The 25,676-nt window shown below is 38.5% G+C and overlaps 1 protein-coding gene across 4 annotated transcripts in view; it reads left to right on the top strand.

The window, feature by feature from the left end:
- Window positions 1-25,676, top strand: part of grid1a (glutamate receptor, ionotropic, delta 1a) — a 289,273-nt gene that overhangs the window by 247,051 nt on the left and 16,546 nt on the right. For all 4 annotated transcript variants that reach the window (XM_061744764.1, XM_061744766.1, XM_061744767.1 and 1 more), the window contains 6 exons: window positions 753-926; window positions 4,334-4,495; window positions 5,155-5,274; window positions 19,834-19,935; window positions 23,423-23,620; window positions 24,174-24,504. In XM_061744764.1, coding sequence (XP_061600748.1) covers window positions 753-926; window positions 4,334-4,495; window positions 5,155-5,274; window positions 19,834-19,935; window positions 23,423-23,620; window positions 24,174-24,504 — 1,087 coding nt within the window. The remainder of the gene's footprint in view (window positions 1-752; window positions 927-4,333; window positions 4,496-5,154; window positions 5,275-19,833; window positions 19,936-23,422; window positions 23,621-24,173; window positions 24,505-25,676) is intronic.

Below are 25,676 nucleotides of genomic sequence, written 5' to 3'. Positions count from 1 at the left end.
TACGTTCAACAATACCATGAACAAAAGATGTTGAAAGGTGGAACTCCTTTCCACCTTTCCCAAGGCAGCCGAGACACTCCCGCTCACCTTTTAACCCTGCCAATATTCCACCTGCCTTACATTTCCAGCAACGTCTTCAGTGTTGTCTTGATCACTTAGGCTGCACTCAGGAACAGATGAAACAAGACAAAAATCACCTCACTGCAGTCGTTCCAGCCGGCTGACCTCACGACCCTCATGATGCAGTGGGATGTACGCAACAATCGAGTGAAACGATCTCCTCTTAAATTATAAAAACAAAGAAACTTTAACTCTTGAATATCACATCCATATTACCAGGCACAATGTTGATCTATTAAGTCAAAGAATACATGTTAGTTGGCATTTCTTTTGAAGAAACTACCCCTGGAACATAAATGTTGTCTATTTGTCTGCACCATTGATGTGTAAATAAAAACAGACAAAAGTCAAGGTGAAATTGAGCAGGCAAGGGAAAATTGCAGCTCTTATAGTTGTCTTCATTCAGCTCGCTGGAACAGTTAATAACGGTACGTTCTCTCGGTGGATGTCATGTCATGAAGCGGACACAGCAAATAACTTCCGTCGTCATTTTTCTTATCAAAACGTCCAGACATTTGTGATTTTTTTAAAAATATTTTCTCACTGTGCAACAATCTGAGTCTGAATTAAATGTGTCACTGTGCTTGACAAACAAAGTAAAACAGAGATTTCTCTGGTGTCTTTGTCTTCAGGAGGTCAGCGATCCAGACATGATGGAGCTGGTTTACAGCTCTCTGGGACGGATGACCATCATTCGTCAGATTTTCCCGTTGTGGAGAGACACCAACGTTCGCTGTGTGAGGAACAACCACCGTATCTCCTCCTTGCTTTGCGACCCACAGGAAGGCTACCTGCAGTCCCTGGAGGTAAAACCTATTTAAAGATGTACACCCAACTCTCTTAAAATATTGCCATCTGCAGTAAAGTAGAGAAAAATCTGTGTGATTTCCATTTTTAACGCAGTTATGATTTGCAAAATCGTATCTTTAAAAAAAAAGGGAATTCTGGAATAATATTCCTGACAAATGAGTCCAATGAGGACATGTTTGTCCATGATTTCCATGCCACATTTGGCAAAAAACCAAGTACAGCATATCGGCACAAATGCCTAACTCCAACTGTTACTGGTGACAATATGTATTTCACAACTGTAAGGATACTGAGTGTAAAACGGTTGTTTTGTATGTGAAATGAGTGCTTCTTGTAATTCTAAATAGTGAGTATATCTTCAATGACATGAGCCACTTAGCTTCTTGCAGGGTCAGATTTGCCGGTTTGGGAACAGTGAACTTACAACATGGTAGTAGTGTGATCCCCTTCTCTCAGCAATAAAGAGGAGGGACACCTAGAACCAGCTGGGTCTCCAACCTCTGTTCCCTGACGGAGAGGAACAAGGTACAACACATGTAGTATGGGCTGTCATGCCCTTACATGTCCTCACTGAAGACACCTCTAATCGCCCCTTCAGGCAAATGACAAGTGAATGTACTTTCGCTGATCTGACAATATGTATTCCTGGTTGTCCTCTGACAAATCGTGCACATCAAGGAGGATGTCCAAGACGTCGCACTCTTCTTCTGTGAATCCAGCTGGAACTGTGACTGCACAGCGCCCTCAAAGCACTCTGTTAACCCCGGCTACGTTCACACCGCAGGGCTCGCTGCTTAATTCAGATTTTTTTGCAGAGATCCCATTTTCTTTCTTTTCTTTTTTTTCTGTGGTTTGGAAGTGGCCCGCATGTGCAGGAAGAGACAAAGTGACGTCAAGAGCAGTACTTCAGGTATATGGATGTGGACAAAGATATACCGAGCTGGGAGCCTGTAGGATTTCGTTTTGAAGTTTTTGTGCAATTGAAGTGGACAAATTCATAAAGTACTTATAATGAGATGAGGAAAGGAGTGACATTTTGAACCGGGTATGTGTGGAGCGATGGCTTCAACAGTTGTACAGAGACGTGTGTGGATGAGGAATCGGATCCGGGAGTGGAGGACTGTGAAGTAACTGGCTTTACTGAGGCAGATTTAAATTTAAAAAAGAAACATCACACCATTGCAGAATTGTAATATTAAATCACATTGAATCAGTGACATCAAACACAGATGAAATCCAACAGTTCAAATTGAAGCCACAATGGAAAACATCAGACAGCTCATGTATCTGATTTAGAACCACATATGAAGTGGGCCAGGTCTGATATGAAAAAAATCATATTTTGTGTCTTTTGAGCTGTTCAGACAGCCAAAAGGAAAATCAGATATGAGCAACAAAAAAAAAAGGATTTTGGTTGCTTTTGCCTGCAGTAGGATTAGCTCCTTTGACATAATCCATGTTGTCAGCCCTGCTCCATGCAGGGATTCCCATTGCAAAATGTTCATCCTCAAATTTGGATGAAGCCAGGTCCCGGGACTCCGAGAGTAAAGGATCGGAACGGGCAACAACACTCTGTCCCAGCACTTCTCCGGGGTTGAGCACCAAAGCAGGCAACGAAATGCAAAAGCCACAGCGTCCATCACCACTCTCCTGGTGTGCACGATCCCCGGACAGATGGGGCACGCTTAGTCCTGTTCCTTATCATGCTGAGAGAAGCTGGGGATGAACAGAGATGAACAAAAACCTCCAGAAAATTCAAAAATACCTCTCTGTGGGCGGATTGGTAACCAGGTCAGCAGTGACAAACGTCTAAAGGAAAAGTGTTTAGGTGTGGGCGGAGCCTCCCACTGGTCATCACTTGTCATTTTCGTTAAAGTGTGATGATGGCTGTCTTCATTCAGGATCCGAAGGTGTGATATCCCATAATACATGAGGCTCCTTCCTGCTCTGGGTGAAGCACACATGCTTCTTAAGGGGCTGTGAGTTGAATTCGTACATTATACTCATTCCTCACAGTTTTACCTGTAGCAGTACAGTATAAACATGCACCCATGGTGGACCCGCCAAGTTCCATATAACTTCAAACATGAACTGTTTATGTATGCAAGTGAATGTATATAAAACTCCCTTGGCAAGATAATTATGAGCAACGTGGATGGTCATGAATATAAATGGCTGCACCACTGTGTGCCTGGGAATAGCTGGCAGAACAGTGGAAATTCTTGTTGTTTGTTTTCCTTTAGTTTCTATTTGAAATATATTAGTCTTAAATACATTAATGAGATACCGCAAGTTTAATAAAAATTTTATGTTATAGAAAATGAAACATGTTCTGGAACAGATTCTGTATAATTTGTATTTAAGATTTAACTAAGAAGCCTTTCAAATAAGTGCAGTCAGAGTCAAGTATGGCATACAGATTTATCTCTCTAAGATAAAGTCCCTCTCTCAATGTCTTCGAAGTAACCTTGCTCAAGCTGCTATTTATTACCCACTATGGAGTGTGGAACACCTCCTTCCACCTCTTATAGACTTTTGTTTGGCTCAGTCCATCTGTGGTCCCTGTAGCTCTATTGAAATGTTCACGTTCCTTTTTTGCCACATTATGGACAGATGGCAAAACCATGTGGTGAGTGTAACCACAGTCCTTAATAACTCTCATGAAAGAGGGTTAAATATCAGGGAAATGTAATTTAAAGTATTTATCAGAATAGTAATAAAGCTGAAAAGGTGGCAGTGCTTTCTTGCACTAATCCCCCTCACAACCTATCAGCTGTGCTGTGTCCTCAGACATTTAGAGCTACTGAGATAAAATTTTAACCTGGATTTACCTCACTGACTCACTCACCTTGAGGCAAGTAGAGATCTTAGCACTTAGCAGCATAGAATAAAAGTCAAAACATGTCATGAACCAACAGCCCAGAGCAGCAGTAAGTATTGTTCCCTTGGATAGTCTTCACTCGGAGGTTTTGAATTGACATGACTCAGACCTTTTAGATCAACACTTACACCGTGACATGATGCAGTGGACATAATTTGCTGCTTTTTAGGAGGATGTAGTCATGTAATGCATTAACAGTAAAATTCAAATCAGACTTTTCTTTGCAGCTGTGTCGTGCAAATTGTTTCACCAGCAGGTGGACATATCTCATTGTCCAATAACTGAACTGAACAGCGAGGAATAAAGAGTCTAATGAAAAACAAAACAAAAATGTGCAGTAACGGTTACAAGTTTCTGCTTGTTTCAAGTAAAGAAGCAACATTTCATTCAGCTCTGACAATTGTTCACATTCCAACCTCTCTTTTTCTATTGTATGCACAGTTTTTGTGCTGTTGTTGTTGCAAAGAACACTGACTAACATCCGAAAAGCCATTAAAATGAAATGTTTTCTTCCTCATACAGGTGTCCAATCTCTACTTGTATGACAGCGTTTTGATGCTGGCCAACGCCTTCTATAGGAAACTGGAAGACAGGAAGTGGCACAGCATGGCCAGCCTGAACTGCATGAGGAAATCCACCAAGCCTTGGAATGGAGGATGGTCCATGTTGGACACTATTCAAAAAGTACGCAAGTGTAGACTTTCCTTTTTTATTTAAACGAAGTTGGTGATTTTTATTTGTGAGTTATGATGAGTTATGAAAACTAGTTCTGATGCGTTATGAAAACTAGTGATTACAAAGGAGATTTGGTTTCAATCAAGACATTAATTTACAGTTAGATAAACCACTCTGAGCCCTACACAGGACTCGGACTCAATTATGTGACCTCTACTTTTGAAATCAAGATGGATTTGTGGAAGATTCTTGGTTTCCATCTTCTTATTGGACAGCCCTCTCAGTTTTTTCCATTGCAATAAAGCCTCTTATACTAGAGAAGGTTTTTTCCATCTATTTCAGTGTGCTAATAGAATTTTTTCATTGTTGTAAAGAGTCATGCTGCTTCTAGGCAAAATGTGATATGGCCCAGTGGGTCATGAATAAACAGTAAGTAATAATGGAAGATGTGTAAAAGAGCTGTACTTGGGTGTCTTTGGCTTAGATTTCTTCTAAATCATGAATGTATGCAATACAACTAAAACTCAAATACTAATAAAAGGAAAAGCTCAATTCAACTATGAGTTTTTTTTCAAAATAGTTTATGTAACTGAATAAATATTTGCATTTCCAACAGAATAGTGATACTCTCAAAAGAAAAACAATCACTATTATTTTGTTTTTTACAGGGACGGATCAGTGGCCTGACAGGATTAATGGACTTCCGCGCTGAAGGTTCCAATTCTCACGTACAGTTTGAGATAATGGGGACCATCTACAGTGAGACGTTTGGAAAAGATGTAAAAAGGGTTGGTCCAATATATTTGAATATACACATATATTTATTTTTTCCCCCTTAGCTATGTGTAATAGCTTTTTTTCAGAAATAACTTGCATTGTACCTCAAATCAAACTTGATTTATAGAACACAGTTTAAAACAACCGAGGTTGACCAAAGTGCTGTAGAGATTAAAAAAAACAGAATGATGACAGTGCTCCATATAAAGGCATACAATACAAAGGTAAAATAAAATAAGTACAAAAATAAAAGAATACCTAATGTAATGTATCCAGTAGTATATCACTGTCACATTTCTGTGTTCCAGTTATATACTATTATACATTAAGACAGAACTAGACAATCAGAGCTTAAGTAAAGTTCCTTCCAGAAGCTTTTCATAGATAAGTGCATGTAACTGTCCATTCTTTAGGTGCTGAAAAAAAAGTCTAAGCTCCAAAACCACCAAGAAAAGCTTGTCTTAGACTCAAAAAAAGTTTGTACCAGCGTGACAATTGCAGTGAAAGTGACACTATCTTATTAACTCAGGCTTCCCAGCAAAAGAAAAGAAACATGCGTAGTTATTAAATATTGATTCTTGAGAACCAGAGTAGCTTTTTTGAATAAAATGCAAAGTGCCTTTTATGTCATGTATGCACTTTTTCAGCCACATGCAGCGTAGAACAAGGGGGCTTTATTAATTACAAGACGGAAAGACCTACAGCGCAAGACTAGAGTAGTACTTTCTACAAGAAATCCAAGTCTAAGTATTGTTTAGAAAGTCACCTGTTCCGCAATGTTTTTGCTTTTAAAACAACTTTTCAGTAGGGCTGAACGATTAATTGCATTTGCGATAATATCGCGATGTGATAAAACGAGATTTTCTAACCGCAAAGGCTGCGATTTGACCAGTCACGTGATCTGGTCACGTGATCTGGTCACATTGCCGGCAGCGAAAAAAAGTCAACAGTGCCGCATGTCCGCCTGTAACCTACTGTTTCTACCATGGCCTCAGTGTTAGGGCTTGGCCAGGTGGGGCTTTATAAATATATGGGCTTTATAAACGTATTAAATATATGAGCGCGGAGTCGGCGAGGAGCTGCGCGCGGCGCGGCGCCGAGCACGAGCCGGGCGCACAGCGAGTTGAGCTGTGAAGCCTGATTTATGGTTCCGCGTTAAATCGACGCAGAGCATACGCCGTGGGTTACGCGGCGACGCGCACCGTACGGTGCACGTACCGCGTACCATACGGCGTTGGCTCTGCGTTGGTGTGACGCGGAACCATAAATCAGCCTTAAACCACACCTGCAGCAGGTTAAACAGCGGGGCTGCGAGTTCATTGCTGGTTCGTTTTGTTAACTCTGAAAGCTTTATTGGTTTGTTTGTTAGTTTGCTGGTGTTTTTTTTTTCTCTCTGTGATTTTTGAGTTATTTATGAAGAAGTTCTGAGTTCCCTGTGAGCAGTACTCGAGTTGAAGGGGGATGAAATAAAAACGGTCCAAATCATCCCCCCCTGTAAAACTGCCATCCCTCCTTTCCATCCCTTATGTCATTTCATCAATGAATGTGGTTTTACTGCTATTTCAACATTTAGAGTCATCACCAGAAAAATAACACCAGAAAAATAACTTATTTGACAATTTTCACCTGTTTCAAGTAAATTTTCACTTGAAATAAGTAGAAAAATCTGCCAGTGGGACAAGATTTATCTTCTTATTACAAGCAAAACAATCTTGTTCCACTGGCAGATTTTTGTACTTATTTCAAGTGAAAATCTACTTGAAATGGGTGAACATTTTTGTTTTTTCCAGTGATGAGTCTTTCTTTAAGTGTAATGACATTTTTTTTACTAAAATGAGACATTTTAACTAGAAATAAGACAAATATTCTTGTTAAGATTGTGAGTTTTTGCAGTGATCCATTTTACTTATCCTGTGAAGGACAGAGTCATATTGATAAGTTCAGAAAAGTGTTTTTTATTGTTGTGTTTTGATGTATTTGATGTAAGCCCAGTGGATATTTAAAGCTTACAGAAGGCTGCATTTAACTGCTGCTATGTCATTCCTGCAGTATTTCTGCAGGTGTTTTGGTCACTGCTATTATTTGTAATATATTATATTATTTGTAATCAGCAAAAATTATCTGTCCCCATATGATCAAATCCACCATCCCCCCTGATTATTTTTTTTTACAACTCGAGTACTGCCTGTGAGGAAGGTTTTTTGTTCCCTGTGGGAGTTTTTCTGTGTTTTTCTATTAAACTACGCCTCGTTTTGGCTAAAGTTTAACCCGGTTTGGTGTTGTGCGATTGGGTTCAGAGAGAACGACCCATGTGTAGACGTGTTAAAGAGGTAAAGGCACAGATTTGTTTTCTTTATTGTTGTAATCTGTGCTTTAAATAAATCTGGCATTGTTTATTATAAAACAGACCGATTTATTGCTTGTGTAGTTGAAAAATAACAGAACAGGACCTTGAAAAAAATAATCGCATATTAAATCGCAATCGCAATATTGAGGAAAAAAATCGCAATTAGATTATTTTCAAAAATCGTTCAGCCCTACTTTTCAGTATCAGTCTTTTGCAGCTGAAGTCCTTCTCTGTCTTTTTTGTCCTCCTCCTTCGCATTACTTTCCACAAGATCTGCTGTACTCTGATCAATGAGAACTGCGGTCAAAGGGCTCAGCATTTATCAATGAGCTGTCATGAGTGGGTGCCCCTTACTGGAAGCTGCTGAATTTAACTGATCTGCTAAAATCCTGCATGAATCACTCTTTTTTGGTTTTTGTCACACAGGAGTAAGTTACATAGTTATGATTTAGGAAAAAAAAAACAAAAAAAAGGACACATCTTATACTTTGTCTTTCCGTGTTTGATCTGAGATGATATAATAAGTGGAGACATTAAAATGTTTTATTAGGGAAAGCTACGAAAGTGAGCTCTGGATTTGTCACTTTGAATAGTGTTCTTTGAGTGTTGTTGAGCTGAAATGAGAGATTGAGAATGTTATTTGTGCGCTCCTCTCTCCGCTGTAATTTGTTTGTCGCTTTTTGCCCTGATTCAGTCAGGGACTTCTCGCAGAATGAAGAGAAATTGGGTTTCTTAGCAATCTATGTAGAGCAGGACTGACCAGAAGCAGTAATGAAGATTTAATCACCACTCAGCCTAACTGAAATCATGAAGCTAATTCATCATATGTGGCCATTAGCATTAGCAAAGAGAACACACGCACACACACACACACACACACACACACACACACGCATTGACATCCATCAACGGGACCACTCTGTGCTTTCACGAATAAACAAGTACCACAAACATGAGACATGCAGCCAGGCGAACACAGAACAGAGGCCGGAGAGCATGCCTGAGTGTAGGCGCATGATCTCGAAATCATTAGAGGCAGAAAGGGTCAGCAAGGCCAGATAATGGGATGCCAAGTGCATTCAGTTCTGTTGTTCATTACCTGGTGTGCCTGTCTGTGCGCTGCTGGGCAGAACCATTTACTCTGAGGAAACAGACAAATTCATGTACCTCTCCTCTTTGTTTTGCTGTAATAGCTTGAATATAGACATTCAGTGCACTTCTCGTCCAATCACAGAATGATTTCCTTAGCAATAAAATGCCATGTTTCCTGTATTTTTTTTATTTTTTTTGAATAGGGTCTAACATTGTTTACACATTGTGTTCGACCTGCCAACCCCTCAGAGCCATCCTCATTTTGTCCCTCGCTTTAATCATTTCTTCTCACTTCCCATGCAGCTCTTCTTCATCTCCTCTGGGGTCGCTTCTTCCCTTCTCCCCTAACCTTTTATCCTCATTTTTCAGCCCTGGTTCCCTCCCTCTCCATCATCATTTATCTGCATTCAGTCCATTTTCTTCCCAGCCTGATGGCTCTCAGATGAGGCGTCTTTCTGGTTAGAAACTGTAATGAAGACTGAAATACTATTTCCAGAATGGCTACTGTGAGTTTTCTCCACCATCTAGTGCTGATGCAGAGTGATCGATGCTGTTGTTGTTTTTGCTTTTAGTTTCCCAGTTTGCTCTTATTGATGTGTCAGCTCATCTCCAAGCAGATATTGCTAATGACTTCCAGCTCACATGGAGCTTTCATGAAAAAAAGTCAATTCATTCAAACGTAATTGTTCCAGCAAGCCATGCATCTCACATGTATCGTGCTGTAGTTATCCATCAGATATGGCTCCACCATTAGTGCACTATTACATTATTAAGAAAGGTGTTTTTATTATCAAGCAAAAAAATATAACCCCAAACTGTGCAATATTATTTGTATAAAAGGGTTACATTTTCTCCACATTCTCCCCTTTCAAGAATCAAGTATGGTAGCATCCAGTCAGAGCAGTTTACTAGAAAGAAAGATACTAGGTACCATTTGCATACATCTGCCCAAAAGAATGACTCACAATACTTTGCTAATTGGAAACAGGACAAAAACCACAGGGGAGAAAATGAACATCGATTGCATATGTAAAATCAGGAGAAGGCTTTGCTATAATGTCCTCACTGGAGTACTTTGAATTGGTAGAGGCTCAGTCGAGTGCATGAGGTGGATGAATTAAAAAAAATCAAACCAACCAAACCAAAATCAGATGGAAAAGGTTTTCAATTCAATTCAAAGGTGACGGCTATTTGCTTTTGTAGATTTATGCGTTTCTTGTATAATCAGAAACTGTATCAGGAATAATCAGAAACAGACCACCCACTTGTGAATGTTTGAATTTAAGCAGTGCCAGTTAAAAATATCCACCTCCTAACATCACCAGGTAAATCCTTATTCAAATCAAATAATATTAGTTCGAGGATAAGCACCACCTTTTTTATTCAAATCCAGAAAGTGTTTCAAAGAACACAACATTATTATGTATCGCCAAGAGTCAATAACACGTTTTTCCCCTTTAAAAAGGAACTAAAACATTAAAACACCAACCCTCCCCTTTCAGAATACCCACACACTGAATACTTTGGTCTGGGTGGGGCCACATATTAGTGAACAAACGATGCATTGGGCAAAACATAGTAAAAACACAATCAAATTTAATCTTATGGTCACTACGCAATGATGCCTTACTAATGCAATATTCTAATTTAGTACAGACTCCCATCAGAAGGTTTAATTTGATATGAAAAGAACAGCCAAATGCATCTTTATTTTATTTTGTATTTTTTTTGCCATAACTGGCTTTAAACTTACCAAAGAAGTACAAAGGAAAGTGGAACTGATCTTGCAGATCTCACAGTCCTGTAGAAACCACACTCAGCCAGCTCACACTTTGGCCTTCAGTGCTGAGGTTATTTTTACTGACACTTGCTTTTGGGAGCCACAAGGTTAGGACAGAATTTGAATGTTGGCCATCGGCACCGTTCAGATGGTGATTGCTAATTTACATCATATTGGATCTAAAGGCTCTGATGGGCTTTAATGTGCCATATTGCATGTTGCATCTACAATGAGGCAATTGTTTAGAGATGCTGTATTATCTTGCTCCCCAGAACTATTTCTCACTAACTGATAAAGCAGAAATCACAGTAAATAGTCTCTAAAGAACACTATTCTCTTTCCAAAAGGAGATCCACAGGAGGTTGATTGGGCTGTTGATCCAATAATTAATTTGGAAGGCATTGAGAAATCAGGCTTTTAAAGACGCACGTTCTGGCCCCACAATGATTTAAAACATCCCCTATTCGCTATGAACCTCCCTCACCAGTGAGCAGGGTAATTCCATGAGACGGTAGCATTTAACATGCCAAAACAGTAAACAAGAAACCAATTCCTTGACTAATTTCAACCGTTTGCTCTGTTTCAGATTAGATAATTACGTATCTCTAAAGTATTAATTAGGTTTTCCATTAATTTTATTGCAAACTGCTGATATTTTTCAGCTGACAATTGAAATTTAAGATATGCATACAAGCATATCCGATTTAGCCAACTGGTTACGTTTGTGTTGTCTTAAGTAAATCACAGCAGTATTATAATATTTTGTAACATGGCAATTCTGTAGTTTGTTTGTTATTAAATACCTTTATTCCAGGTGGATGAACTAATGTGAACATACTTGCTCAATGCTGCTGCAGCTGCTTACTGGATAACATGAGGAGTTTTGTATCATTTGTAGAAAAGTGAATATTTCTTTACATCCATCATTCTTACAATTGTCTTTTGCATATAGACCCATTTTAAAAAAAAAAAACTAAAACAGTTTTTAACTCTACGGAGTTCATTCAACATCGCAGCATCCAGACTTAATGCTCTTTGTTGAAAAAAAGGTGAGGTAAAAAGATAATAAGTTACAAGTTTGCATTGTGCAACTCTAGATTGGGATTTTACAGTATGTAATCATCCAGCATCCAGATCTGTTTTTTTCTCTTGGATACAACGGATAAATCCATTCAAAAACAGACGAGAAAGAGCACAGCTATGATTGTACACTGCACTGCTCTAAATACTTCAAGGTAATGCATTTTAGGGCCAAAATATGAAATATGTTCTCTAAATGAATGGAGGAATGATGGAAACAGGAATTTATAATCATTGAAAGCTATTATCTCTGCCCAAATGCTCTCACTGACAGAGGAATTAACCCGCTTTATATTATTTCCCATTTGCTGCATTTCCTTTAAAGTAATTTCCTTTCCTTCCCATCCCAATTTTTCTGTTTTCGCTGTCCAACATAGTTTTATAGAGTGAATGCTGCCTCATGTTGTTTATTAGAGGTTAGAGTGATAGACTGGCACCATGTCTGCCAGGCTTATCTCCCATCTACAGGACAGATAAGATGTCTCTTGTCTTCAGTAATTTAAACAGCCAGCTCATTTTGCACCGCAAGTCTGCTGATTAGAGATAAGACACTGGCACCATTCCAGGTTTTTTCTTCTTTTCTTCTCTGAAATTGAGCGTACAAAGAGACATAAAACGGGGATTTCATGCATTTGTGTGAAAAAGACCTGATCACATGTTTGTGGCTGGAACTTTTGCACTTTTGTTTTGCAGAAGTGTTACAGACTGCAGCCTAGCCAACACAAAAGTATCATCTCAATAGATACGTTCATTGAATTTTAGTGCTTTATTCATGATTTGCCTGTACTCACCTGATCACTGTGACATTGGAACCGCTGAAATATGTACTCTATCGCAGATGGAAAATATGTTATGTTGAATATGTTCAATCCTGTGCACTTGGGAGGAGATTTTCTCAAAATCTGCTAAATATTTTTCAGCATTCAGTTTTATTCTTTTGTCATGACTAATCTGCCATATATCATAAAAATATTCCTGCAGAAGGATTTTTCCACCATGACATTAAGCTGCGGGGATGGTATCTCTTTGGCCACGTCAACTGCCATCAACATAACTTTGGGAATTGTGGCCAAATGTAATCTTTGCTTCATCATATAGAATGATTTTGCTTGTCATTGTCTGAACCATTCAGAGGCCCGTTGGCAAACTCCCAGAGAGCTATTATGCACCTCTCAGTGAGAATTAGCTCTTTTCTGGCTGCCTGCTTTAAAAGGTCGAATTGCCAGGCTACCACCTAAACATCTGTCTTTTGTATCCTCAAGCTGGATGGTGTTCATTGTCAGCATGCAGACTGAAACATTGGCATATTTGTATTTATAAATCTACTCTTGGTCTTCTTCCTTTTTTATTTCCAGACAAATGTCAGTAAAAAAAAAAAAAACAATCATACAAACTAATACAGCCTTTGGGCCCAAATTGTATTTTCTTTATATTTTTAACTGCAAAAGACCCTAAAGTTGTCTGAGCTGGTTTCGTTAAATATTATTTAAAAGGGGCTCTGGATGCCTTTTTGGTGGACTCATCTGTGTGTAGATGCTTTGTTTGATTAACTTGTGCAATAATCTCATATTATGTTGTTTACAAATCTGTTTTATTTTACTATGTCTTGATTTTTTTTTTTACGTTAGTTATACGTTTGTCCCTGGATGTTGTGTTTAAGCTGCTGCCTCCTGGTTTAAATCCGAAAAGTTCCTTTATTTAAAACACAACAATCTTGTTTTCTAAATTGGGAACAAAACCACAGCTGGACATGGACATCATCCTCCTTCCAGGCAGGTTGCTCTCCTTCTTGGCTTCTTAGTTGGGTTTTTGTTTCTGTTGTTCCTTTTTTTTTAATCTTTATTCAGCAGGCTCAGACCTTGTGCTAAGTGATTTTTGGGCTCCATGTGGTCAAAGGTTTACCTAGTAGACCTTTGCAGAATTGTGCTTTTGACAACAAGTCAAATAGGCTGTGTACATAGACAGGCAGAAATCACAAATGGACCAACAAACAATGGCACCAACTGTGCTTTCAGGCAATTATAAATTCTGCGAAATGTTCCTTTATACTTGACACAATTTGTGCCTTAACACAATCCTGTCTCGCAGGTCTATGGGCAATTCTTTCTCGTTACATAGTTTTTACTTTGTGATACATTGTCATCAGTGACACCTCAACCATTGAATGCCGTTGGTTTAAGCTGCAACAAGGTTTCTTTCAACTCCTAACAAAGCTACATGTCACACCAGGACTGTTTGAAAAGTGGGACTTAATGCATTCAGACACTTAAAGTTATGCATTTCTTTTGTATCTTGTTACACTGTCACTTACCCTCTCTCCAAAACACGTACAACCTTGTCCTGTCTGATCTGCTGTTTTCTTTTTTTACCATTTAATAAAATGTTGGGTAGCGTCATAACATTCAGGAATTTCTCATTATCTATGGTTAAATCGCTCCTTTTCTTTGACGGTGTCCCAGTTGTTAACATTTGCGTTGTGATGTGATTGGGAGTCTGCAGAGGATGCTTTATTGTGATAGATGTGTGCCTTTTTGTTGCATTCAATAAACCCCATTATACACTGAAAACACTGCTTAAGAAAAATTCAATATAAAAGAACCACCAGGAATGCTTTTGAACGAAACTCTTAGTACTATACTCAAGGTTTGAAAATGTTTGTAGATGTGAAGTTGTAGCTTTTTTATTTCAGTAAAATAACAAAACTACTTTTATTTAAAGTATGTTTGTATGTGTAGCTTGTTGGGGAGGATTATGACGAGGACAAAACCTGATGAATTTCCAAAATCTCAGATTACACAAAATCTAAAAGTTAGATCATCCATGTTCTGAGCAATTTCAGGATTCTTCCTGTAACATTTAATTACTTTTTGTCATTCTTTGCTATATAATGGTAGGCAAACTCTAGTGTCTGAATACCAGGCCCAGCTGCTTATGTGCTTGTTGCTGGTTCTGTTTCTAAATCAGAACTTTTTTCCACATTCTCTTGCTCGAGGACACATAGAATAAGGCAGGCAATTACTGTACACAGTGATATGCCAAACACGGACACATTCACAAGCACCAAGCCATGTTGTAGAGCATCACACAAAGGTTTTAGGCTCAATGAGAAGCGCGCGAGCATAAAGACCCTGTCAATATATGCTTTATGCCTTGAATGAGAAAGGAAAAAAAAAGGAGAAGCAGAATAGCTACAACTAGCTCAGAGTATACTGCCATTTCTATAATGATGCTCTTTTAATGGGGCCGTGAAGAGGAACCGAGAAATTTCTTTTCTACGATTTTTAGTGGATTCTGTAATTGAGAGTCGTAGTGCTATTAAAACCAAGCCATTTGACTTCTGTGGCTTTTGTTGTTTTCAAATGGTCGGTGTAATTCTCCCAGAACCATTAAAGATGATTATTTAAAGTGTAGCTAAATAGCAGCCCTGTCATTGTTGTGACTTTTTAGACAGCATAGCCATACTCAAAACCTTGTTAGCACAATGTTGCCCATCGTGTGAGATAAAAGGACTAAGCGTGTTCTCATGAACTATTTAAAATGTGGCTTTGCTGGAACTTATGAGTCAAGTGATATCATAAAAAGAGGAAAGACAAAGATTTTTTTTAAGAGATGTGACATTAAGAAATTAAAATCTTTTCTTCAATGCTTTAAGCACATAACACTTCTCTCAAAATCAAATATGCTGCATGTGTTGTTGTGACTTTGTTGGATAGAGATATACAGTATGTGCAACTACTTGAGTCAAGTGATGAAATTATTAGTTTAAAGGTAAAATATTTAAAGTTGGTCTCAAAAGACCATTGTGACCATCCACGTGTTACGCTCTAAAATGCAGGTGGTGTGGTTTCGCTTTATTTAGAGTTGGTGACCTTCCCAGTGGCATGCTGGTGTGCAGAGCTCTGTGAAGCAGAAGTGTTCCTCTTTAGTGTTCTTCGGCAGAGATTGCTCAGTGTTTTTCACAGAGGACAAAGCTGCTCATGGAGAAAATAGCCCCCTGTGAGGCTGGCAACACAGACTGACACTCTGCCCCGGTGCACTCAGAGGCGAACGCACTGCCCAGCAACATACACAGATGAGCTAAAATATCGCGAACACTGAGTGTCTAATGGAGGGAGGAAAGAAATGTCAAGACATGAGAATTTCAGACATGGGAAGGCTGCTGATCAGCAGGGATGAGCATCTACTGGCAACAGTCCAGGGGACAAATCAGGAACAAGTGCACTGGAACCAGTTTGATCCAGTGTAGCTCCACCTTGCCGTTTTTGGTGCCAGATAGCACAGGGCATTGTCAGATGTCTATTTTTGAATCAGTGCTACAGCTGTAAGAGCTGTTAGCCAACAAGACCAACCTTGTATGCAGCAGAGGTGAACATAAGATGACTCAGGAGCTAGTTTTGGCAGATTCGCTTTGCATACACCCCTCTACGTGGTTCATTCCAGTTACACCCTGTAGTTCATTTTTCTATTTCAGGAGCAAAACAGGGCAAATCTTTGCCTTGTTAACCAGTGTACAACTGCCAATCCTGCTGTTGCTCAAGAATAACATTACCACCCCATCATTATCCCAGAATATCTGTACATGGGAAGTGACGCACAACATTATAAGCACTGTTAGAACAATGACTGGAGCAAAGTAGCTGACAGACATAATGTTTTGGCACATCTGTGTACATTAAAAACAGATGGAAAAGTGGACATTATTTCATCAAGATTTAGTAGCATCTCTTTATAAGTGTTCAAACAAACCTGTAGCTCAAAATCCACAGTCACTCTTACCCTTGTTTTCTTTTTAAGACCAAAAGTGTTTATTGCCACAGGGTTTCTTTGATATAAAGTATTGGATATTATACGTCAAATTAACATCCCACAAATGTAACAAGGATTCAGCACTTAAACATAAGGCTCAGTTCATGAGTGACATCCTTCAAAGGAGAAAACTGTTTACATCCACCAACACAAGCAGGTGGGTTGTAAGCAGCACTCACTTCATCATTTCACTTTGTTAATCAGTTTTCAGCGATGCAATTAATTGTACTAAGACTCTGCAGATGTGTTGTGAAGAACATACAGATAATAACTGATGATGAAATTATTTTTTTTTGCCAACCTGATTGCCTCAAACACATCTATCTCATTTACACTCGAATACATTTGTTGCTGCCTTTTGTGTCAATCATAATTGTTTTTTTCCCTGTTGTATAGTCGTCGTAATTTTGAGACTGCTTGTACAAATGTTGTCACTGACACAGATATAGTTGTTGATTTTATTTTTCTCATCAAACTTGGCTCTAGCGAGATGGAGCATAGTAAGAATACAAAATTGTGTTTTTATACACTTTGTCATTATCCAAAAAAGTTTTTAAAAGAATCATAGTCCTCTTAAGCTCACTTTTACTGTGCATTCACACCGAAAGCATCAAAAAATTGCCTGTGGTAGTTACCTATTTCACCATGGGTCGCACTTTGGGAAGCCCTCTTTATATTTCGGCGTTATTTCTGCGTAGACAAGAGTGAGTTTGATGCTCTTTAACAAGGTTGGTCCGCAGATCAACAGCAACTATCGGTGAGCATTTGGTCCTGGTGAAGCTGCAGTCTATCTGCAGTGAGCACCACTGAAACATACAGAGTAGTAGCGAATTTGGTCATATTGTTTAAACTGTGTTTTGTGATTAATAAGCACGTTTTTTAATGATTTTGCACTGGATCGATGTAGCAAATAAAATCTATCAGACCATCCAGCTCCTCAACCATCAGTTACGTGTTTCACATGAGCAGTTCAGGTAAAAACGGCAGTCAAATCAGCAAAAATGTCAGTTTGCTAGATGAAATAGATTAATTCCTAATAAAATAAGTTTGTGTGTGCACAGCTATGCTCATGTACGCATGTGAATGAGTGTAAGTTTGTGTGTACACGAAGTAGGGGTGTAACAATATATCGTGCCACGAAATTTCGCGATACAAAAACGTCACGAAACGTGTCGTGGAGGTGACACACTGTATCGCGATATTGGATTATTAATATTAATCTATTGTGTTGACTAGTAACGCGCATCCGACCGCGAACACGCGGACCAAAATCTTACTCCGCTCAGAAGAAACTAGTCCCGTTTTGCGGTCCCGATCACGGGACTCTTGCAGGGTTTTGAGCTCTGAACTTTTAAGTCTGGTGTAGAGTGAAGCCTTACCTTATTAAATTAAACCTTTTTCGGGTCGTGAGTAGGATATAAACGGGGACAACTTCTGAGTTCAGGTGTACTTTAATGTCCCTCAACAGTGTAGGATTTTAGAACATCAACACAGCATCAAGTAAAACACAGCAAACGCTACAGATAAACTGACTAGTGTCATTATAGTCCCTGATTTACAGAATATAAAGAATATATTTATAAAATAATGAACCCTGAATTACCAAAATAACCTTCTTAACAAAAATAAATCTCCTTATAAGGTGAGCATGAATCAATCTGTCTTATCATGTAAAATTGTATGTATTTATTTACTTTTATTTATTTATTTAATTTTAGTTGTTAAATTTCTGGAAAAGAAAAAAGTCAAATCATACATGAGAGAAACTATTCAGTTTGTGGCTAAATATTTTTATTTGTATGAAACTGAAGATGCATAATGCAAACCTGCCATTTACTTTTAGTTCAGTTTGTGGAAAATGGTTGGCCTGGCTTTCTCTTTAAAACTTAAACAGGTATAAAGCATTACAAACTGTAACAATAGGGCAAATGCACAGCATTGTTTTGTATTTTGTGTCTTTCAAATAAAAGACCATTTTTTCTAGTCATATGTTCCTCATGCAAGGTTGTTAAAATAATACTGCTATAATATCGTATCGTTATCGTGACTTCAATATCGTGTATAGTATCGTATCGTGAGATTAGTGTATCATTACACCCCTAACACGAAGGTATGCACACACAATGTGCATTGAGGCTTCTCGCTTCGGGAATCTTGGTCTGTGATTGGACGCTGCCTCCGCGTCGCTGTTGCTCATTTGCATAAAGTTGAGATTCTCTCAACTTCAAATTGACGCTCTGAACACCTCCATCGCACCGCTCCCGACTCCTCTTGCAGCGAGCTTTCATAGAAAATGAATGGCAGCCGGACGCCTATGATGCCCATGATGCTTCCGGTGTGAAAGCACGGTTAGAGGGTGTTTTGGATGTAAATGTTGTAAAATTTCACAATTTAATAATTTACAGAAAAGCAATGTAATCCCCATAATCCCGACCTTATTCATTAAGCATCAGTTATTCAGTTAGATGCAGTCATCAACTATGTCTGTAGATGTCACTAAATTCCACATTCTGGACCTCAAACTCAGTAATACACAGTTATAACACAAACAAAGGACGTGTTCATATAGGTTATCGTATTTTTTTTCAAAATGCAAGTATCATTTGTTAAATGGCTGTATGGATATAAATCATATTACATTTAAAGATGATAATGAACCAAAAAAAAATGGAAATGTAGACATTTTTGTAAAACTATTCAAACTTCTGAAAATGTTACTTCTTTGCCATCCAGCACAAGGGCCTGTGCTTTGACTATAGGCCGTAAGTCTTGTACTGTCAGCTCAAATTAAAGACCACTCCAAATGATGTGTCATATGCTTGAGAATTCCTGTCCAGCTAGGAGCACTGATTAAGAATTTAACAAACATCAGTTTCACAACCTGAGACAACCCTCTAGAGGTTGACCATGTGGAATGAGAGTTAAAAAAACAAACCATGAGGCCATTTCCAATACAAGAAACAAGCTCAAACGGATGTCCGCTGCTTATTACTTTGTATTTCTCGTGACAATGTCACACAATGAGCTGAAAGTCTACTTAAAGTTGTAATTATTAAACAATTATGCACTGCTGTCTCAACATTCTCATCATTACCTCACTTTGTATCATCAGTGCTGTAGCATGGTGCAGACAGCTTATAGAACATCTCATCGTTCAGCGCTGGGAGCTAAACAGAGAATACTAATAACACATTAGGAGACCAGTCTTGTTGTCTTGGTAAACAGCTCAGATGAAGCAAACTGACTGCTGATTATCATTACAAACTGTCAATAGATGGTAAATGGGAAGATTACTTTTTTTCTCCACCTCTCAATTTAGCGTGCACAGTATTCCTACTCGATTAAACTTGTTATAGATTTATTAGGCAGGAACACAAAAACTTTGACCATTAGAGAACACCTGTGTTTTCCAATTTTAACTTTTTCTGCTCATCTACCCGACTTTGTTTTTTTTCTTCCTTTTAGCTGGCATCTTGGGACTCCACTCGTGGTTTGAATGGTAGCCTGAAGGAGAATCGGATAGAGAGCAGTATGCAGGGAGTGACACTGAAGATTGTCACATTACTGGTGAGTTTTGGGAATATGCTGAATCAATAAACACGTTCACCTGAGCAGGCAATTATGAGTAACAATAACAGCAACACATTTATTAAGTTGCAGTTTTTACCCATGGATTCAGCTCTAGTTTCTCATAAAAACAAACACTGAATGATGTTTTAGTGTTTACTTTACATGCAAAGAAATACAAGCAAATTCAATAGTGCTGTGAATGTTTATGTATCAGATGAAAGACCTTAATTTGACTCTGGTTCAGAATTAAAACTAAATATAAAATTCATATTTGATTTTCATTATATGGGCATGGGCAGTTTCATGATCAGTGGGACAGATGTATATATTGAGCCTTTTACATGAAATATGTGTCCTTAAAACAATTGTAATTGTCGGGCACGACTGAGTGCTTAGCCTGCAATGGCACATAAAATTTTACAGGCTTTTAATTTTAAAATGTAACATCAAAACACCCTGAAGAAAAAGTGGTCTGTGGAAACGAGGAGTTTCCTTTTTATATGAATATGAATATAAATATCTATGACCTACATAGTCAATTTTATGGGTCTTTAATTTTGAAATACAACTTAGATTGATCTGATATTTTATTAGATGACTCTGAGATAGTGTACTCTTCACCTGATATGAGAGTGCTTTGTGGGGACAATGAATTAACTTTTAATATGAGAAGGAATATAGAGGAATATGTAGGAAGTATTCGAGTTTTTATAGGTCTGTTCGTTTGAAATATAACACTAAACTGGTACCGACTTAATCTGTGAAAATAGTTTGTGAAAATAATCACTTTTGTACTATGAATCTAAACTCAATTCTGTAGAGAAATTATTACTCATGTTGAGTAGGTCAGTTTGAAAATCAACACAGTAATGCTTTCATATTGAAGGAGGTTTTATTATTTCTCGTATTTTATTATGAAATTAACTAAATAAATATGAAACAATACCCAGAGAAGCCTTACTTTTATGAAAAGTAGCTTTTAAAAGATGTATACTGTTGCTTCAAGTACAAGTACGCACAACAAAACAACATTAGGGTTGTTTTCTCAAGTGTAACAGAAGCCCAACATCTGGCCACAACTTATGAAAGGACTGGCTGTGTTTACTGCTGAATGTCTTGCTGCTCCATATGTTTGATGTTTAAAGTTTTCTGATTTGTGAATTAATGTTCAATCATAGAATGAAAGATAGCAAAGACAATTATTTATCTTAATTTATTATGCTCTAAAACCTTTACATTTCAGTATCAACTTTACTTTTCTTTGGTTTGTCAGATGTAGGCTAATGTTTAAATCTGGGAGCTTGTACCACAGCACCTGGTATTACTCAAGGTTTTCTACAACAGAATTGAGTCAAGGTCCTTAGCTCTGAAAGCTGCCTCAGATTTAGTGGCACAGCCCTCAGACTTCACTCTCTCTGAGTTGGATCACAAAGTTGAGTGCACTTGCCAAGTATCTGTTGATTTGTTGGCTAGATATGGTCCTTGAGGTGGCAGATGTTAATTCAAGGTGAAACTAGCTTGCAATTTTTTACGTATCCCTGAACTTTTATCTAGTTTTTGCTTTCCAGTGGGTTAAGAGGTCAAGAAATCATCTCTCAAAGATCTTGTTGAACTCTGTAATGTAAAAATATAATGTACTATATTTATACAGCACTTTTCAACAGCCTTTTGGCCAAAGTGCCAAAGTGCTTTACAGCAAGTAATAGATAAAGAGGATTAATAGGAACAATCAAAAACAATAAAATACAACAAAATCTAAGATACGTGTCATCACACTACTAGGTGTTAAAAGCCATCTTAAATAGGTGGGTCTTTAGCCTAGATTTTAAAATGCCGAGGTCAGAAATAAGCCGCATCTCTGTGAGAAGCTTATTCCAGAGCCTGGGGGGCGGCAACGGAAAAGGCTCGGCCACCCCAGTGTTTATATTTGTAGTGCTTGGCCCCCATCACCAATCATTAAGATTAGAATATTTTTATCCTGGATAATACAGTGTTGTCTTCTGTTTTACATCAATCCAATCAAATGTGCAGACTTGACCGTGCATCTTCATTGATGTAGGAGAGGGGGCATCAGGTGAAATTGAAAAAGTTTTTTTTTTTTTTTTTTTACAAAAAGCACCGCTAGGCAAGGATTCTAAAAATATAAACCAAAAGGAACTAAACTCAAAATAGAACTCAAGACAACTAAGAAAAAACACACAGACAAAAGCTAAAAAATTAAAAACCCAAGGAAGTACATCAGGAGATTTCAAAACAGTACAGACCAGCAGGGTAAGGGTAAAGACAAGATGTACTCACAGGACTGACGAGACACGGGTGAAAACAAGATTGATTGGGAGGGAAATCAAACTTACAACTAAATGCATGGATGTAGACTTTTAAAATAAAACAGGAACAAATATAAATCCAAAACCATGACAATTCTGGATACAGAATTGTTATGGTCCGCATCAAGATACAAAAAAAAAAAAAAAATAATTAAATCACATATCTAAAGAAAGACTGGAAGTTCCTCTTTCAAGACCAGGCATGATATATGATGGTTTTCAGTGTGTTCAGAGATAACAGTTAAATTACAGGTAATTCTTATAAAAGTTTAACAATCATCAGCACTGTATGGAGAAGTTGTGATGTTTTTCTTCTACAAATATAAAGGTGATCATTGTGTGAGATGACACCAGACAGCAGCCACAGACACTTTCTTCTCTTGTAAACAGGAGTATCATTTCCAATTTTCCTGACATTTTGGCCATTAAAAAGGAGGCCTACGTTGCAGCAGCCTTTCCAGAACCAGCTTCACACATTCCAGAGGCGAAGTGTCTGCCCACGTCCTCTACCTCAATTACTTCTCATCCTCCTCCCTCCATTTTTCCTCTTCTTCACAGATGATTTACCTGCACCATATTTATTCACATAAGTTCTGCTCAGCTCTCTGCTGGCAGTGTCACTTCATCAAATAATTTACCCCTGCACACTTTACCACCCCTCTTCTTCCATGTCCTTTTCCCCCATTTTCCTCAGCTTCCACCCCTTTAATTCTGTCCTGACACTTCCAACTCATAAAGAGGAATCATGGGTGGAAGCAGTAAATTTAAAATGGTAATTTACACAGTGATGAACCATGGCAGTCGCCGTGGCGCCATGTGTTACGGGTCAACAACTGCAAAGGCAACTATTTTATTATGATGAAGTTTAATGTAGATCGCACGGGAGTTCTTCATGAAGGTGTCGCCTCACCATTCTTAAGATGACTAAATGTGTCCTCGCTTGAGTTGCCAGTCGGACCAGGGGGAAATTTTGGTGTATCTTGATAAATGACACGTCTGTGATTGAATGAGTACACGCTCTACTCTTTTTAAAGTTTGAGACTTAATCCAAGCATAAGCAATAATTTTGTCATGCTTGACATTTTTGTGTGTTATCAATTTCTGAGCAACGTTATCTGAAGCCACTTTTAATCAATTTAAAATGTTACTTCTTACAGGAAGAACCTTTTGTGATGGTGGCAGAAAACATTCTGGGTCAACCCAAAAGATATAAGGGTTTCTCATTGGACGTCCTGGATGCCCTCACAAAGATTCTGGGCTTCAAGTATGACATTTATCAAGTCAGCGATGGGAAGTATGGCTCAGCACTCCCAAACGGATCCTGGAATGGTATGATCGGTGAACTTATTGCCAAGGTTAGTGCTTTATTTCCAAAAAAGAAAAAATAAGTGGGGAAAAAAGTAAATGAATGAATGTCGGTCTTTTGTTTTTCTTTGATCAGTTCAGTGTATTGTTTAGAATGGGGTGTATATACTTTATTTCAGTGAAGATATTGACGTTCACATTTCTGTTAATTTAGATTTCTGTGTTAACCTTTTAATGTATATGTATGAATTTTTCAGAGCGAGCATGTTCACTGCACTGACTGACTAAACATAGTGGTGTTAAAGGATGAGAAGAACCATCAGATGGACAGTTGCAGACATCAGTCATGAGCAATACATGACTCAGTCAAACCATATATTTAGAGAAACATCTGAAATTTTTGGTTATTTGCTTCAGTTAGTTTTGTAATGGACAGACTGTGGAATGGTTTGATCTGCTGAAAGCAAGGGGATGCACCCAAAGTCTGAAACTAATCTTTTAAACCAATATTTGGAGTGGTGATAGTTCAAAAGTATTAGTGTGATCTTGTGGAAACGTGCAGAACACAGATAATTTGGCCTGATGATGTTTATTGATCGACAGCGAGCTGATTTGGCCATCTCAGCTATTACCATCACACCGGAGCGCGAGAGCGTGGTGGACTTCAGCAAGCGCTACCTGGACTACTCTGTGGGAATCTTGATGCGCAAATCGGAGGAAAAGATCAACATTTTCTCTCTGCTGGCACCTTTCGACCTGGCCGTTTGGGCATGCATTGCTGCGGCCATCCCTGTGGTGGGCATCATGATCTTCCTCCTGAGGCGCATCCAGGCGGTGCGCTGCCACAGCAACACAGGAGGTCCTCCGCAGCCCTCAGCCTCCACTTCTCTTCAGAACGCTATCTGGATCGTGTATGGTGCTTTTGTGCAACAAGGTGGGTGACATAATTGCAAGTCATGCAAAAGAACAAAAAAAAAAAACACCCTTTATCAATGCTCCTTAGATGAACACGACATGACACAAAGTTGCTTAGTAATAAAAGCCAAGACAACCAAATAGAAGCAGTGTCGAGAGAGAGAGAGAGAGAGAGAAGCTAGCAGTCTGCTAATCACATGAATGATTTAATTTTTTTATCATAACTATGTTTTATTACTTTGATGATATGGATCATCTCCTTAGTGTGCACAATGCAAAGGAAATAGGTTTTGTACTCAGTGTATTCACTCTTGGGTCGTGACTAAAAAGGCATGTGGGACATAAATATTAACTTGGGGCCAAACGACTGACTGATCTCAGTAAAACAACTCCTGAGAAACCCTATTCACGGCAGTCAGATTTATGTGCTGACAACTTGAAAACATAATGCATCGGGCCGCTGCCGTCATCAACACAGATGCATGAAATCACCTGGATCTTATATCTGGATATTACAATAGAAATAATGCAGATTCAGTACGGAGTGACTTTTGGGCACAGTGCCAATGTTAGTACCTTCAAAAAAGTGCCCTTCTCAAGGAGACTGTCCCAGCTTTAGGTCTGGTGGAGCTCCAGGTATTCCCACGTGAACCAAATGACTACTTCAGCAACTGATGTCAGAGCCTGAACTGCATCTATCAAAGTCTGGCACTCTGCCGGCAACCTTTTTTTAAACCCAACACCCACTCCGTTTCAAGAGAAACTAAATTTATGCCATCTCTCTGCCTTTTTGTCCTTTTTTTGCCTCATCATTTCTGGCTTTTGTGCCAACACTGCCAGTTTTTGTTCCATTCTTTTTTTCCTTTTCTTTTTTTTCACCTTAGGGATGACGTGGGTCACTTTGATATGGATCTGGCTGCTCATGCCTAGTGCGCTATTGTCAAGAGTGCATAAGCTTGGCAACCGTATCCCTTGAATGATTTCATGATGATATGCCAACACTTGGCTGGCTTTTTTGTTGCTAGTTGATTGCAGAGCCTGTACAAATGTCTGTACAGATGTACAACATTATTTATTTTTATACATACAGTGAGTGTACCTTTGCTCCAGAAGCTCAGGCAGAAGTTGGAAATATTCAGACCTTTTCATTATGATTAAAGAGTTTAATCAATTGTTTCAAAAATGAAAGAC

This window comes from Cololabis saira, chromosome 17 (genome assembly GCF_033807715.1).
Source record: "Cololabis saira isolate AMF1-May2022 chromosome 17, fColSai1.1, whole genome shotgun sequence".
Classification (NCBI taxonomy): Eukaryota; Metazoa; Chordata; class Actinopteri; order Beloniformes; family Belonidae; genus Cololabis; species Cololabis saira.
The sequence above is the reverse complement of the archived record's forward strand: the minus strand, read 5'-3'. Positions and strand labels throughout refer to the sequence as shown.